General features: G+C 42.2%; 2 protein-coding genes across 4 annotated transcripts in view; both read left to right on the top strand.

The window, feature by feature from the left end:
* Window positions 1-406: 406 nt before the first annotated feature.
* On the top strand, window positions 407-6,462 carry tmem218 (transmembrane protein 218). Its single transcript, XM_024432021.2, has 3 exons — window positions 407-1,061; window positions 1,746-1,848; window positions 5,827-6,462. The coding sequence occupies exons 1-3, from the start codon at window positions 952-954 to the stop codon at window positions 5,959-5,961; spliced, it is 348 nt and encodes a 115-aa protein (XP_024287789.1). The 5' UTR covers window positions 407-951; the 3' UTR covers window positions 5,962-6,462.
* Window positions 6,463-11,185: 4,723 nt separating this feature from the next.
* Window positions 11,186-15,653, top strand: part of LOC112257995 (roundabout homolog 4-like) — a 30,741-nt gene continuing 26,273 nt past the window's right edge. The window contains exon 1 of one of the 3 annotated variants that reach the window (XM_042326925.1): window positions 11,186-11,541. In XM_042326925.1, the coding sequence (XP_042182859.1) occupies window positions 11,346-11,541 (196 nt within the window). In that variant the 5' untranslated portion in view covers window positions 11,186-11,345. Of the gene's footprint in view, window positions 11,542-14,122; window positions 14,572-15,653 lie in introns of those variants that run through there. The other 2 variants (XM_024432019.2, XM_024432020.2) reach the window with 2 other exon arrangements.

Here is a 15,653-nt window from a genome sequence, read left to right as displayed (position 1 = left end):
ATTATTCACAAAGATCTATTATCCCAATGTTACAGTGGCAATAGGTGGCAGGTAGCCTAGTGGCTAGATCGTTGGGCCAGTAACTGAAAGGTTGCTAGATCGAATCCGCGAGCTGACAAAGTAAAAATCTGTCGTTCTGCCCTTGAACAATTAATAATAATAAAAAAATGTCTTATTAGCTGTAAGATCAGTGACTGGCAAAATGTCTGAAAAGCATTCTAGTTGCCCACTGATAAAATCAACATCACGTTAGTTTGATTCATTGTGGTTAAGCATTCGAAGTTAAAGCATCATTGTTTGTTGTTTATGGCAACCAAGAGAGCGTACACAATTTCAGATGTTCCTTCTTCTTGAAATACACTACACTTCCCAGCACTCTATTCGGTATTAGTAACAACCACTTTGCCAGGCTGCTTCTATCCTATGAAATTGAAGTTTATTTGCAACCATTGGCTCCAGCTGGTAGTTGTTATACAGTTTGCACGCAGGCGATAGTACAGAAGTGATTTCGTGCTAGTTCTGTTTGCGTTCAGAAATCAATTTTTTGGTGTTGTGGGTTATCACGAGCGGTCTCAAACTTTGAGTTATTTGGAAAGCAAGTTATTGAATCAGCACGCGCTCACAGGCCTGGATGTTGTGTTGAGTGTACGAGCTAGCTATTTAGCTAGCTAGGTAGCTAACTTTACTGTCATCAGCGGGTGCAAAATGCGACGTCTAGAGTTCTAAACGATGCAATTCGCATTCTAGGGTGCAACTTGTTTTGCAGAAACTCAATTTAACGCAATTAGCTTTGCTTGAGCTGAACAACAGCGCTAGCTAACGCATATAGCTACGTTAGCTAGCTAGCTCACTTGAATCTCCTCAAGACGTGACTGTGAGCAGCTAACTAGCTCGCTTGAATCTCCTCAAGATGACTGTGAGCAGCTAGCTAGGTTAACCCTTTGGTGAAGAATGGCTGGCACGGTAATGGGCGTGGGCACTGGGGTTTTCCTCATTGCTCTTATCTGGATTGTGGCTCTCGTGCTCGGGATGATCCTTTTGAGAGCTACTGGACCAACTAAGTAAGTTACCGGTAGTTGTGTATACATACACACATGCAGGTCTAGCTAAATAGGCTACCTCAACAGTTTTTACACATTATCTTGTGCAGACATGATACCACACTGTACATTTGCATTGCCCCGAATAGCCTGCTTCTACAACCGCCATGCCAAGAGGTGAAATCACAGGTTCATAGGTGTATGCTGCACACTGGCTGTTCCACATCAAATCCCTGGCTTACACTTTTGTGGTTTATACTGTACATTATTATGTATTTCAGAGGGATTATAATGTATTTCAGAGATCATATCAAATAGTTAGGCCCTACATGTTTTATACAGATGTATGGCTAGCCCAGGGCCTTATTCGGTCTACTGTTATTCGACTTTAGACCAGCCTGCTATTTGACCAGCCTGCTAGTTACTGTCTAGGGACAGATGTTTCTGACGTCTACTGAAATGGTTATGTCAAGATTTTACTCTGAGAAAATGAATTGATTCACTAAAACGTGTAAAAAGGGGTTAGTTTACTGGTTATACATATTTGATTGGGCTGATTGATGTTGATTGCAATGACCTTGGCCTATTTTGCATTAGTCCTAAAGAACACACAATCAAAAGTGATTGATTACCAGTCAAAATATTTTAAGAATACAATTTGACCCCATATGATATTAATGATATCTGTATATTGTTTTTTAACAGGTTAGGCGTCATCCCTGTCTTCCTGCTGGCCTTCATTGCCACTCTTATCCTGGTGTTCTTCCCCCGCAGCTCAGAGACTCCGTCACCATTCAAAGACATCGAGGTAAGCAAAAAACTGTAATACAATTGTAATGCACACACACGCATGCGCAAACGTACTCCAGCGTAGAGGCAGCCAGCTGCAGAAGGCTCTTGGGTGTCAAAGTTTCTCTTTAGAAGTGGGAGCCACTGGTGTAATGTGTTTTCTAATATTGATACTCAACTAGGGATGGGCATTTCAGATTTTTACTTGAGTACTCGACTGAAAAACCCCCATATATTTTTAGAACACAAGGCCCGCACTGGAAAGAAATATGTGTGCATTTATCTATAGGCCTATGCCAACAGTGCGCGACAATGGCTAATTTGTTATAACCATTATAGATAACAAAGCCTAATTCATTTAGCAGACAAGACACTCTTATTTCCCAAGCCCTTATCACAGTCTAGACACCTATTTTATAGTTTAAGAAAAATAAGTAATATAATAGAATAAAATATCATATTTTTCCAAATGAAAAAAGTTGCCACTGCGAAGTGATGAGCATCTCACCCAAATGTCCATTGAGAACGCACAACGACTATACCATTTAGCTAAGCAAAGAATGACAGGAATAATCAAGTCAATAAACGTTGGGTAGTTAGATAGCCTATAGTTAATATACTGGCAAGTTTGATGTATAAGTAGCCAACTAACATACCAGTACTTACTGCTGTAATGATATGCTATGTGGTTCGTAAGGACAGTGTAGCTAACAAATTGTCAGCCAGCATAACGTGTAAGGTAACTTATTTGAAAAGTCAATACTTTATTACATTGCTCAACATTTTCTTAACATTTGTTATAATTGGTTAATGCAATTCATTTGTATCCACTCTCGTTGTCCTTCGGCTGCATATTTTCCAACATTTTCTTCAAATCTGAAAACGATGTGAAGCCACGCAAATTTCCTGAAGAATTGCATTATGGGTCCCAAGGTACGGAAATAGTGTCCTTTGTGTGTATACTTCATATTTTTGCAAATTTAGTACCTCATCTGGTAACTTTTGGTATGCTGACTATATCCATACTATGACCAATAAGCATACTATATACTCAATTCACGTCACAAATAGTATGGTTAGTATGAGTATTCGAGCACAGCTACAGACATCTGCCCCATTGAATCATGCGCATAATTTTCGAGTCATTATTAGCTAACCCATCTATGAAGGTCTATGGAATATGAATAGCGTATTGCGCTCATCAAATGATTCCCCTGAACAACACAGAGGGATTTGTCCCAAACAAGTAAACTGCAACCCATTTTTTTTTGTCATGGTGGCTTTTGTTTTGTGGCCCATGTACATTATGTAGGCCAAGCAGAGTGGCCTGTTGGCCCTGGCTGCAGAGCTGCAGTCAGAACATGTGGCGGTGTGTTTGTCATAAAGACCTGGTCTGGTTTATCTCTCCCCAAAGGCAGCGCAGCACACACAGACCACAGCGCTTGCCTTTCCTGCTGCGCTGTCTGTGCATGGGAAAACCAGAAGTACAAAGAGGCATGGGCTGTGTCTCATAGGGTTGCAAAATTACGGGAACTTTCCATAAATTCCCTGGTTTTCCAGAAACCCTGGTTGGACGACTCTGGATTTCCTGCTTATTCCCTCTCGATTTCGGAAATACCTGGGAATTTATTGAAATTTGCAGCCTAGTCTCAAATGACACCCTATTCCCTATTTAGTGGACTACTTTTGATAAGGCTTTGGTCAAAAGTACTGCACTATATAGGTAATAGGGTGCCATTTGGGCCGTAGACATGGTTCTGTGCCTGTTTTCCTGTTAGTTTAGGCCAATGTGCAAGATCAGCTGACACACAGACCCGATGAATCAGGCAATATATTTTCGACGATGTATTCATTATGGATTCATTATGGTTTTTTATGTGAATAAATTCACTATTTGCTGCTGTGTCATACTTTAAAAATCAATTTTTCCACAGAAAAGTGTTCATGTATTTAGGTTTATGTAGTGAAATATTCATTGACTTTTAAATTAGTTTCAAATCTTAGGCATGTGTAAAAAATAAAACATATTTTTATTGATTTTAAAAGATGATTGGTGGAGTGCATAATTTCTAAAATAAACAAGCGTAGCTAAAATAGTTTTAATTCGGCTGATTGCACATTGTAATTAGTTGTCAATAGTCTACAACTGGTGTACTAAACGATTATTACATCAAAAATCATACAGTTCGGTATGATGTAGCCCAAGCCTATTGAAACACACAAGGGCAGACCTATTACACATGCAATTTGCTTGTAGAGGGTGGTCTTATAGAAGAGGCTCAACCAGTTATTCCTTACCACAGAGATCCTATTAAATTATATGTGACTTACCTCTGAATAACTAGCTACTGTGTGTGTGTGTTACTAAGAGATTGTGTGTGTGTGACCGACCACGATAATGTGTGAATGTGTATGCATGTGTCTGTGTGTGTGTAAGAAACGGCTAACCTCTTGCTGTTAAACAAAAACAAAATATCACAGTGCCAATTAGGCCGGCCCCAGACAGGGCCTCCGTACCGAACGGCTCGATGCCACATTAATAAAACATGGGCCCCAGCTCTGGGCTCCGCTTGCTGGCTAATTGGCAAATTAGAAAATGAGATGCGTTAAATGAGAGAACACTGCATCCGCCAGAGACAATGCCCCCCACCCCTGCCCCGAAGCTCCCACCAAGGCCCCAGTATCCTATCTTTAGTCAGCAGTAGGTTGTTACCGCCTCGTAATATTTGGCATCTGTACGGTGGAGCAGGTCTTCAGGGAGTTGGGTCTCTTGGTTAGTCATCTCTTCCACTCCTCCCCCCAGGTCCTTCTGTTTTGTTCCAACAGGCCTTGCAGTAAAACCAACAACTGTCCAAGTGTAACCTTGTATCTAAGTCATAGGGGCCCCCAGTTAACACACACACACACACACTGGCTGGAAATTGTATTGACCAAGATGATGGAACACAGTACTATTGACTCTTCTGTGATTTAGTGAATTATGTATTATATTAAATGAATCATATTAAGTGTAGTTAGTGTCTCTTTGAGGAAGGTTGGTCATAATGCATTCAATCATTTTTTTGTGATTTGAATCATTTGTATTTTTGCCATTGTTTCAACTTACCTAAGTGTTTAGTTTTTTGAGCCATTTCAAGTGGATGATGTAACAAGTGATCATATTGTATACATTGAGAGTGATCATTATCTTTTAAAATAAGGCCTGTTATTACTCACATCATTATTGACAAGTCTCTTGCCCTATCATGTCCATTTATTGAACGAAGCCATGTTTGCTTGACTACGATATAGTTACTGCCTGAAACGTGTACATTTATAGAGCAACATGGGTCATGATCTACTAAGTCAAGTCAGACACTGTAATACATTTACCAAAGTCCATGTTAACATTTGGCTTAAACATTTGGCCTAAACATTTGGCCACTAGTGAAGTAAGTGTGAGGAGAGAAGCCTGCCTTGCCTTCCCATTTCCCTCCAGCACTGATTACAGTGGCTCACTTGTGACATCTGTTGGAAGAAAGAGGAATTAGGATAATTAAAACACAAGTTACCCATTTATCAGATCTACACAAACCATCATCGAGCCTAACTAACTCATTCATCATCCATTTGGACTTTGATCTACACTGAACCAAAATATAAAGGCAACATGTAAAGTGTTGAGGGGGGGGGTCATAATATGAGAAGAGTACTGTTAGTTTGGCTTAGTCTGTAATAAAGCCCTTTTGAAGTGAATAACTAATTCTGATTGGTTGGGCCTGGCTCCCCAGTGGGTGGGCCTATGCCCTCCCAGGTCCACCCATGGCTGTGCCCCTGCCCAGTCATGAAATCCATAGTTTAGGGTCTCGTTTATTTATTTAAATTGACTGATTTCCTAATATGAGCTGTAACTCAGCAAAATCTTTGAAATTGTTGCATGTTGTGTTTTATCATTTTGTTCAGTATATTTGGTCAACCAATGAATGAACATAACAACCCTATCTCTCTACTCCCACAGATCGTAGACACTTTCTTCATCGGCCGATACGTCCTGTTGTCAGTGGCCAGTGTGGGCTTCCTGGTTGCTCTGTTTGGCCTGCTGCCACTGCATTTCCTGGAAGCCGTCTATGCCAAGCCCTTGAGAACACATTAGAGCGGAGGGGCCAGGCCAAGTTGACTCGCTAGACTGGTGGCCAAGGCCGTATGTGCAGCACTGGAGATCAGAAAAGGCCAACTAAGAGGGGCCCTAGTTAAATGCAGCACCGGACAAGTTGGCACCTGAACCAAAACACGGGCAGAGCCAATGTTTTCTCTGTGGTCAACTGTTGTGTTTGTTGTTGGGGGGAGTTTTGGGCCAACCATCATTAAAGATTGGCTAAAATGTTGCCTGGTATCTCACCCTGACATAGATTATATGTTTTGATGTTTTGTATATAGATAGCTATTAGTTTGAATTGTAGTGGTGGGGTAGCAGTTGCATTAACGGAATGGATTTATCTCTTGGGCCTCTGAAGTTCAGAGGATAAGACTTATAGCTGTAATTTAATTGTATGTATATTTTTGACGTTCACTTTTTTTTACTGAACTTGTATATATTTTTTAACAATACAAATATTTTACAAGACAACTTCATTAAACATTTCATTGTTGGTTATCCTGCCTACTGAAAACTAATTCCTTCGAGCAAAATCATCCAGCATCAAAATGCCACTAAAGAACTCGGGCCTAGTCCTGCTGAAGCAGGCCCTGTTAAGGATATGCATAGCACTGTTTGTCTACGTTCAGATGCAGCCAGGTGTCTTTTTGAGTGACTTTGGTTAATTAAGATATCTTCTTTGATTACACTTCTCATAGCTGTCTGATTCATGAAGCCTCTCAAGTCAGTCAAGTAAATTGAATGAAGAGAGAACTGTCAGTAGCAATGCTGTGACATACTATGATGTGAAGTAGTAGCTCTCTCACATAGTTAAATGGAGTGAGCGTGTTCATTAACTCCAGATGCATCCTGTGTTCTGTCACATTTGCCGGCATTTAAACCAGACAGATTGGATCTGCACTCGACTACATTGAAATGTAAATTTTTCAACTGACTGATGCCGTCTTTCTCGGTCTCATACCCCCAAACAATAAGACAAAGTGGGAAAGCACAAATTCTGGTTTTGCTGTTGTCCCACAAAAAACTTCATGCAGCATTTATTTCCTTGAACAATGGGCGCTATTGTTTTTTAAGTTATTTTGTCATTTCAACTCTCAGATAAAATTGCATAAATGCTCATCAGAAGTGTGCATTGTGTAGCGTTCACACGCATCTTCACTAATCCTAAAATGAGATGTAATCTCCAGGACAACATACAATATATCAAGTTTCTCTATATTATTCACACTGCAACAAATGTGATACTGGGAGGCCGGGCCTGTAGAAGTATCGTGAATGACATCACAAAAAATATATATTCTAAAAGTAATCCAGTCACAAGCAGTAGGGATACAGCAGGGGTATGTTATTGGTAACATAGCACCATGACACTAACATGTTTCCTTTTGCCCCTTAGAGGACAGTAAGTAACCTGTAAGATGGATGTCTGCTCTCATTTATGTCATCAATCATTTATCTCTAATCATACCATTCTGTTGCACAGTGGCGTGGTTAGGATAGTATCACCAATGATTCCACAGAGTATGATGCTTTTTGCAATCTAGGGGCTCAATTTCCACTGCTCAGCCCCTCTCTTGGCTCCTTGCAGCCCCTTATTTAAAGTGCAAAGCCTGACGGGACGTGCAGTGAAATTCCAACCAGGATGATGAAAGAGAGTCTAATGAATCAAAACCAATCCTATTAGTTCCGGCCACATCTCCACACAGTGGCCTTTTCTACACTGTCAGGCCCATCCACCACCACAGGTCCCTCTCACACAGTCTTGGAAATGGGTGGTGTAGCCTGGCATGGGATGGATCTGAGATCATTCAACACAAGGGGTATAGGGGGGGTGTGTGGGGGGGCTCCTTGCCTGTAATCGAGCATGTGATTACCATGAAACATGATCTTCGCCATAGAGTGGTATAATGTTTTGAAGCATAGTGACACTTGTTGGATAGGATTTACCTGGGAGGTGTAGAAAACTAATGTGGCCTATGTGTTGAAATGTTAGCAGAGACTAGTTTATTTGCAAATGTGTGGGAGTTGTCTTTGAAATGTACCTTTTGAAATGTTTTTCCTGCAACAACAGTTGATATTTCAAGGTTGCCATGCAGCAGATGCCACCGATTACCACATCTTTCAGCTGCCTCAGGCTCCAAATCTGACAGTTTAGGGCCTGCGCAAGACGCAAGACGCACGCCCAAAGTTCTTTGCTCCAGCCAATCCAACTCTTTCTCACTCTTTCTTTTGCTTTATCCCATTTTTTTTTATTATCATTTCTGTTACCAAACTCCGTCTCTAGGGAGTGGGAAAATGGGCAGAACAAAGCGTCTGGGGGTTTGAAGCTCTTTTGGAACCTCGATCCAGAGCCTTTGTGGAGCAGCCAGCTGGACATACAAAGAGATGGAGGGGGGGGGGGCTGGAGAGAGAGAAAAATAGAGGGAGATAGAGATGTGGGGGCAAAGAGGTGTGCAAAGCCCAGGATGTGGGAGTGGTGCTTGGTTTTGAAGCAGGGGAGGGGAAAAAGGAGGGGAAGGGGAGTGTGCTCCTCACTAGAGATGCATTGAAGCAGAACTCCTGCCTTGCCCCCCCGCACCCTATCCTTCATCCTCTGTTCCTGGTGTAATATGGCCAGTGTCATCAAGCCTTTCCACTCTTACCCAACCTAACCCTGAAGATCCTCTATCAGTGCTCCAACATCCTGACCCATGGTTAGAGCATCCCTTCCAAGCTGTTTGACAGGAGACAAGAGCCAATGGTTTAGCACTGCCGGTATTGATGATGGATCTTTGATCCACTCGTCTGGCAAGTTTTCAGCAGGCCTCCGTTGCAATTTGTTATAGGTTTCAAAAGTATACATTTTTTGTTGAGGGCTTATACAGGGGAAACCCCCCCCAAAAAATGGTTGAACTGGTTCTAAATCCCTCAAAGCCTGAATTGGATTAAGGCTCCCTGTCCAACGAGTGGAACTGGGAACATCCAAACCTCCAATGAGTCCCCTCACTACCCTGGCTTGGCTGGCTGCTTCACCATAGCTGGGAAATTAGTTGTTTTGGGGGGTAGAAATTTGCTTGGTGCAGGGTTGCCCTGGCAACTGCCGATGTATTTTTGGGGCAGAGGACTGAATTTTCTCACTGCCGCCCCGGTCTCGCTCCATTACGCCCTTTGTGCGAGGCCAGAAGGTGCTGTCAGTGCCCCACACACTCTGGGACAAATCCAGAGTCCCAGGAGCCGGCGTCGCCTCTTTCCTCTTAGCCCTCTCTCAGGAGGGGATTACCTCCTCCCAGGGTGAAGACGAAGGCCCAATTTAGAGGTCAGAGTGCTCTCCAATGGCCTCTTGTCAGCTCAGACCCGACGGCCCATCACGGGGCAAAGCGTGGCTCTTCGGGGATCCCTCTGTGATTGTGGGGAGAGGTGTCCGAACATGGGCCACCTCCCAGGGAAGGGGTTACGATGTCGGGCTTTAAAAATACTGTGGTCGTAATGATGGAGTGAGAGATGTGTTGTCTGTGGTAGATGGTCACTGTGGTCCAAAGGAAAGATGTGTGTGTGTTTGGTGGTCCGGTCAGTTCATACACAGGGAGGACAGGACATACCTGTTGGTCTTGCTTTTTGTATCAAATGGAATCCGAGTGATTTTCAATGGAATAGCTCAATGAAGTGTTGAAGAAATGGTTAACGATGCAAGAGGTGTTTGTACTATTGACTTGGAACAGACATGTTCCTGAAATGGAATAGTGATAGCCCATTGAACTCAATCGTTAGACTTTGGAGCTGAATTCACACTGGAAAGATGATGTAGCCAATCAGATATTAAAATCAGGGTGGTTTTATGAGGTTTACAGTTTGGTTAGCTATGTATCGTAATGTGTACTGCTCACTACTAGACTAGATGCATACAGCAGAAGGTTTCCCTGTATGCATCTCCCTGCCCCATAGTGACTTTTAGTACATCAACGTCAAGTCTGTCATTGTCCATTAGCGGTTGCTGGGCACAAAGAGAAAATTGTCAAGAGGTTGTTGGGATAAAACCCATGATCAGGTCTGATGTGTTAGCCCAGCATGGTACCTCTGTTCCCCCATGTCCTCTCGTCTCCAACCAGCTGGACTGGATGGTGGTTGTTGAAACATGGGACCAGAACATTTCGACAAGGTCGTTGTAAAAAAAACTTTTGTCTGATTGTGATCGCTGATCTAAGATGATGTACGAGGGCTCATACTGTGCGAGCAGGCTGCTACAAATTTGCCTTGCTAGTTGCACTAGTGGGGGGTGGGCAATGGGGATTTGAGTTGCCTCGTTAAAGGAAGACCGCGAGTGAAAAAAATAACCCTTTGTGGCCCCTTTTTTTCCCTTTCCCTTCTTATCAAAGGGAACTGGCGTTCTTCTGGCCAGATAATTGATACGTGAGCTCCGAAAATTGAAATTGTCACCGGTGAAAATGAATTATCTACACCTCAACAAATGAGAATGCACCGGCCTTGATGTCTAGTTTTGTTCCATCTTGCATTTGGCTTTTCATGGCATATTGTAGTATTCCTTGTTGGAAAAGCATGAATATCCTCCAACAAAGGCTTACCCTTTCTTGCACTGATGCATTTAGAGTTTTCAGCGAGGGTCTGAAACACTCCCTCTCCAATCCTTGGTCTAAAGCGCTATGGGCAGAAAAGGGGGGCACACCGTAACAGATACCGCCTGCCTACTTTAGTCAGTCTCCCTTGAAAAAATGATCTCAGAACACAAACAAATGGGTGGGGAGGCGTGATGCATATCCAATCCCTTTGATGTTGCGAGGTGGAGAAAGTGGTATTGTGCTGGACTTGATCAGTCAGCTGGTAGACACTTGATTAATGGAACTGATCAAGCTTTGGTAAAACAGGCTTCTCTGTATCCTCCCCCTGCCCAAAACTCTCTTCCCTTTCTCCTCCCCCTCCAGGCCTTGTTTTCTGTCCCCCTGCTCCGTGCAGAACGAATGACACATATGCTGTTGGAGGAGACAGGACCCCTTGGTCCCCTTCTCTTCGCTCCTCTCCCAGTATGGGGCCTGAACTTGTTTTTCAATCATTGCCCCCCCCCCAACATATTTCTCCCCCTCCCAAAAAAAAAAAAAAAAAGAGGCACAGAGAAAGAGAAGTGAGAGAGCAAGGAGAGAGGCAAAAAAAGAAAGAGGGAGGGAGGGAAGGAAGGGGAGCACAAAAGCCAGGGTGCAAGGAATATAAAGAAAAAACATTCTTTATAACAATCTCCAAATAATTTAACGCAGGGAGGTCTAAGAGTTGTCTGGGGAGAGACTAGCTGAGATGTGCCTGTTGGGGCTCTACCAGGGGCAGAGATTGTGCGCTAGGCACGGAGCTTTGGCGTAGAGCTGTCATCCAGATAGGGAAGACGCAGAGGCTAGAAGATGCAGGTTGGAATGTGTCTGCTCTGGGCGACCTGGCTCTATACCTGGGCGGAAGGGTCACTTCAGTGCCAATGCACCTGTCTACCTGAGCCGGGATTGGCCGAGGGGTCAAAGACACAGGTCAAGGATCATAAGGAGCATGTCCGTCATCGATTGGAGCATCGGCCTCATAGGGACAGGCCACACCGGAGAAAAGGTAAGCACCACCCTTCCTTCCCCCCTGACCTTGCTCAAATGTCTTTTGAGGGAAACCTGTACCATAGTAAAGAAGAATTGATGAGCTCAATAGTGTTGTGGAGTGCTAATACTATTAGCTCAGACGGTTCTCCATGTTCCACTATATCCATCTTTGGTGCAGTTCATTGCAGTATAGAAGTTGTGGAGTTAGGCTATATCATGAATTAGTAATGCTTTCCTGCAATTAGGCGTCTTATTGATAATGCATTACTGATTAGGTAATGTATATCTGATCGACTGTCGGTGTATCAAAAAATAGTACAGAATGACATCATCAAGTTTGCAATCAAAGTCTAAAGAATGTTGGTCCCATACATATTTTGTATCCAATTAACTACTTATGAAAAGTGAAATACATAAATGATCAGTTCTATATGAATTATGCAAGCTTGTCATTTGCATATGAAGTGTATTATTTCTTTGTAGAGTGAGACAGCTATGCCTGCCCCAAGCTGTTATGAGAGACATTGCACTCAGCATGTGCCCCAGTGTGTGGACCAATGCGTGACATCTTTAAGATGGAAAACACACAAAAAAAATGTATTGGACGATTGATAGAAAACCAGTATGAGTCGACTTGGGTGAGATTCATCCAAGTTTACTCTTGTTCCTGAATTGGCATCAAAATTGTTGAAGACCTCATTAACTGCAGCCAATAAGTTTGTTCTATGGCATTCTTCTTTTAACTTGTCTTTCGGAACAATTGTGCCTCAAACAGTTGACTTAGAACTTCTTCGTGTTTATAAAATACCTACTGGGTACATTTTCTGAAGCCATCCTTCAGCACATATTTAACCCAACATCATTTCCATGCCATGTGTTTAGAGCGAGCCTTCCTTCTTCAGCCTCTCTAAACCTTTTGAACATGTCTGGAAGCTGGTCGGGGCCATCTAACCCGAGTTGTTGGATCAATATAAGCTTCCGTCACCTCGACTGGGCCTTTTTAGACCGAAACAATGGCCGGTTCACTAAACAACACTTTATTTATGTGTTTGTTGGAGGGAATGGACTTCCATTGGTAGTTATCCCTTTCTCTTCTCGCCATCTCCCTCCGGGAGCCCTGTTTTTACAGGATTTGGGGTAATTGGGATCAGTATCTATTAGCTCCTAAAGTCATTTTTATTTTCTCCTCACAGCTATGCTCTAGCCGGGCCTCCTTGTTCCTGCAGTAATGTATCACTAGGTGATGACATCTGAGTGTCTTTGTAGAAGGGTGTAAAGGAGAGATGTTGTATCCATTTTGGTTCAATTCAAATGTCTCAATTAAAACTCTAAACGCTAAAAGAAAACATCAGAATGCATCTGTTATTCTTAAGGCCTACTCTGCATGCATCTGTAGGCTAGCGCAAGACAAACCTCTCCATAAGTCATTTAAATCAGTTGAAAAAGGCTATTGACATGAGCAGATGTTATTGTGATCGCTTCTATCTACAAAACAATTCCTAGCATTTCCCATTTTTTGCTCTGCGACGTCTTATTTTCAGATGAAATTCCACCATGATTAACCATGAGATATGACTGCAAGAGCTGTAGAATGTCACCAGTTCATGAAACATGAGATGAAGTCATTTCCATGTATTGTTTAGAAGCATGGGAGCCTCCTCATTTTCTGTCGTTCCATGCAGTGTTGACAGAACTGCTGCTACAAATTGTTTTCAACAAAAAAAAAGACGACCATTCCACATTTATGGCTGTATTACACGGAGTGTAGAAAACATTAGGAACACCTGCTCTTTCCGTGGCATAGACTGACCAGGTGAATCCAGATGAAAGCTATGATCCGTTATTAATGTTGCCTGTTAAATCTACTTCAAATCAGTGTAGATGAAGGGGAGGAGACAGGTCAACGAAGGATTTTTAAGCCTTGAGACATGGATTGTGTATGTGTGCCTTCAGAGGGTGAATGGGCAAGGCAAAATGTTGAAGTGCCTTTGAAAAGGGTATGGTGGTAGATGCCAGACACACTGGTTTGAGTGTATCAAGAACTGTAGCGCTTCTGGGTTTTCACACTCAACAGTTTCCGTGTGTATCAAGAATGGTCTACCACCCAAAGGACATCCAGCCAACTTGGCACAACTGTGGGAAGCATTGGCATCAACATGGGCCAGCATTCCTTTGGAAAGCTTTCGACACCTTGTAGAGTCCATGAGGTTCTGAGAGCAAAAGTGGGTGCACCTGAATATTATGAAGGTGTTCCTAATGTTTTGTACACTCAGTGTATAATCATTCAAAGAATGCAGGCAACCAAATATAAAGGCAACCAATATAGCTTATGAGGATCAACATTGCTGTAGGCTACCCGAAGTGATAACCTCAAATTGGCACTTCAAATGAGGGAACATTGAAATAGATGTAAACAGGCTTCAACGTACCCCAAATGCAAATGATCTTATTATTCTATGAAAAAGTGTTGCATTTGAGGAAACGATGTATGTTCAAAGTAAACCACAATAGCCTATATCCTGTATAGACTATGCGGCAGTGCTTTTATTCCTCTGCAACTATCCCAATGATGTGTTGGTGATTAAAAAGGTGGCTTAAGCTACTCATGCGACGAAAGACACATTTTCACACACAACTCAGCCTGGGAGTTAAAACGGGGGAGTGGCGCATTTTTTTAGGCAGTGACTTGTTGCCACTTTGCCTAACTCTTCTATTCGCATGGTAGTCACTTGGGACTGTTGCTAATTGCATTGGTGCTCTCTTGGATTTAGATAAGGTGGTAATCAATGTGTGATGGAATGGCAAACGAAACACTAATGGAATTATCTGGAAAATCTTAATCAATCGGGAGAAGAAACCTCCTCAAATGGAACTTGGATTTGAGCGTAAAACAGGAAACGCGCCACCTCAAGTGAAGTAATATTCGCCAGATAGGTGAACGATGCGATAACGATTTGTTTACATACCTTGGTGACCTAACATAAAATGACGGAACAGGTGTTTATAAGAATGTTGGTAGTTTTCGCAGCTCTTGGAAACCTTGCAGGTAAGGCTGTTATTTGTATATGATACATGTAATGTACTGTAGGCATATGGTAAACATGTCAGCTAATGCATTTATAGTTTATTTAATTATTGCTAGCAATTTGAGTAAATAAGGTTCATTATAAAAGTTTCCCCTGCCTATATTTCCACCCTTTTTTCAATGGCTCTGTTAATGTGGCCTGGTTTGTGAGGCCTAGTTGAAGGAATGGAGCTCATTCTCAAAATTAGTTTCTAGTGGTATCAGACACCGTTTGTTTATTGATAGGCTAAGCTTTTTAACACCAGGCGTTTAGCCATATGTGATACATAGCAAATAGAGTTCTCTCCCTGTTTGTGATTGTTGTTTGTTTCCCCTGCTTGCTTCAAATAATGTTCCTACTTTTCAATGGCACTTTGTTGTTCAGTAAATAATTAACAGTTGATGTAGCCTACAGCACCTTTCGAGTCAGTCCATATGTTTGACACAGTACTAGGCTATTGTTATTCCAATCTTTATGGAAGTGACCATTTAGAAAATAGTATTAGTCTACTCTTAAGGTTTTGTAAATAATATTCATATTATGCAAATATTTAATTGAAACTGCTTTCAATTTTTCAAAATCATTTTATGACTTAAGTGTGGGCTCTCCCTCAGGAAATAGCTTTGTTTGAAACAATGTCAACTTTGCAAGCCACTGACAAAAATGTCTTACCTCGCAATCAGGGGTAGACCTATGGCTAGCCTAGTGTTAAGATTAGCTGATTGTAACACATCTGAAATCCTATCAAAATAATCTTGACAGTCTTTGAAAGCATGTCATCTCATACATGATGAAAGCATCCATCAGATAACTGTTCCAGTTGCAATGTTCATTATCAAAATCAACACAACCATATATAGCCTACCACAGCTCAATGGCCAGAGTCCAATTTTTATCCAATAGGACATAGTGCCAGTGTAAGCCTTAGCATCAATAGTGTTTTGACATTGCCACTCAATAAGGGCATTGTCGTCGGGGCAATAATAGCAGGGGTCCACAGCCACGCACTCAGTGCACAGGTGACAGATTTCCCTTTGAGCCCTCTTGATTGTGTTTGTGTGAA

Source organism: Oncorhynchus tshawytscha, linkage group LG09, assembly GCF_018296145.1.
Source record: "Oncorhynchus tshawytscha isolate Ot180627B linkage group LG09, Otsh_v2.0, whole genome shotgun sequence".
In the NCBI taxonomy this organism is placed as follows: Eukaryota; Metazoa; Chordata; class Actinopteri; order Salmoniformes; family Salmonidae; genus Oncorhynchus; species Oncorhynchus tshawytscha.
Note: the sequence above shows the minus strand (reverse complement) of the source record. Positions and strands in the feature narration are given on the sequence as shown.

Coding starts and splice junctions, on each gene's coding strand:
- tmem218 (XM_024432021.2), top strand. CDS start 952: ATGGCTGGCACGGTAATGGGCGTGGGCACTGGGGTTTTCCTCATTGCT. Junction 1,062..1,745: donor AGAGCTACTGGACCAACTAA/GTAAGTTACCGG, acceptor GTTTTTTAACAG/GTTAGGCGTCATCCCTGTCT. Junction 1,849..5,826: donor CACCATTCAAAGACATCGAG/GTAAGCAAAAAA, acceptor CTACTCCCACAG/ATCGTAGACACTTTCTTCAT.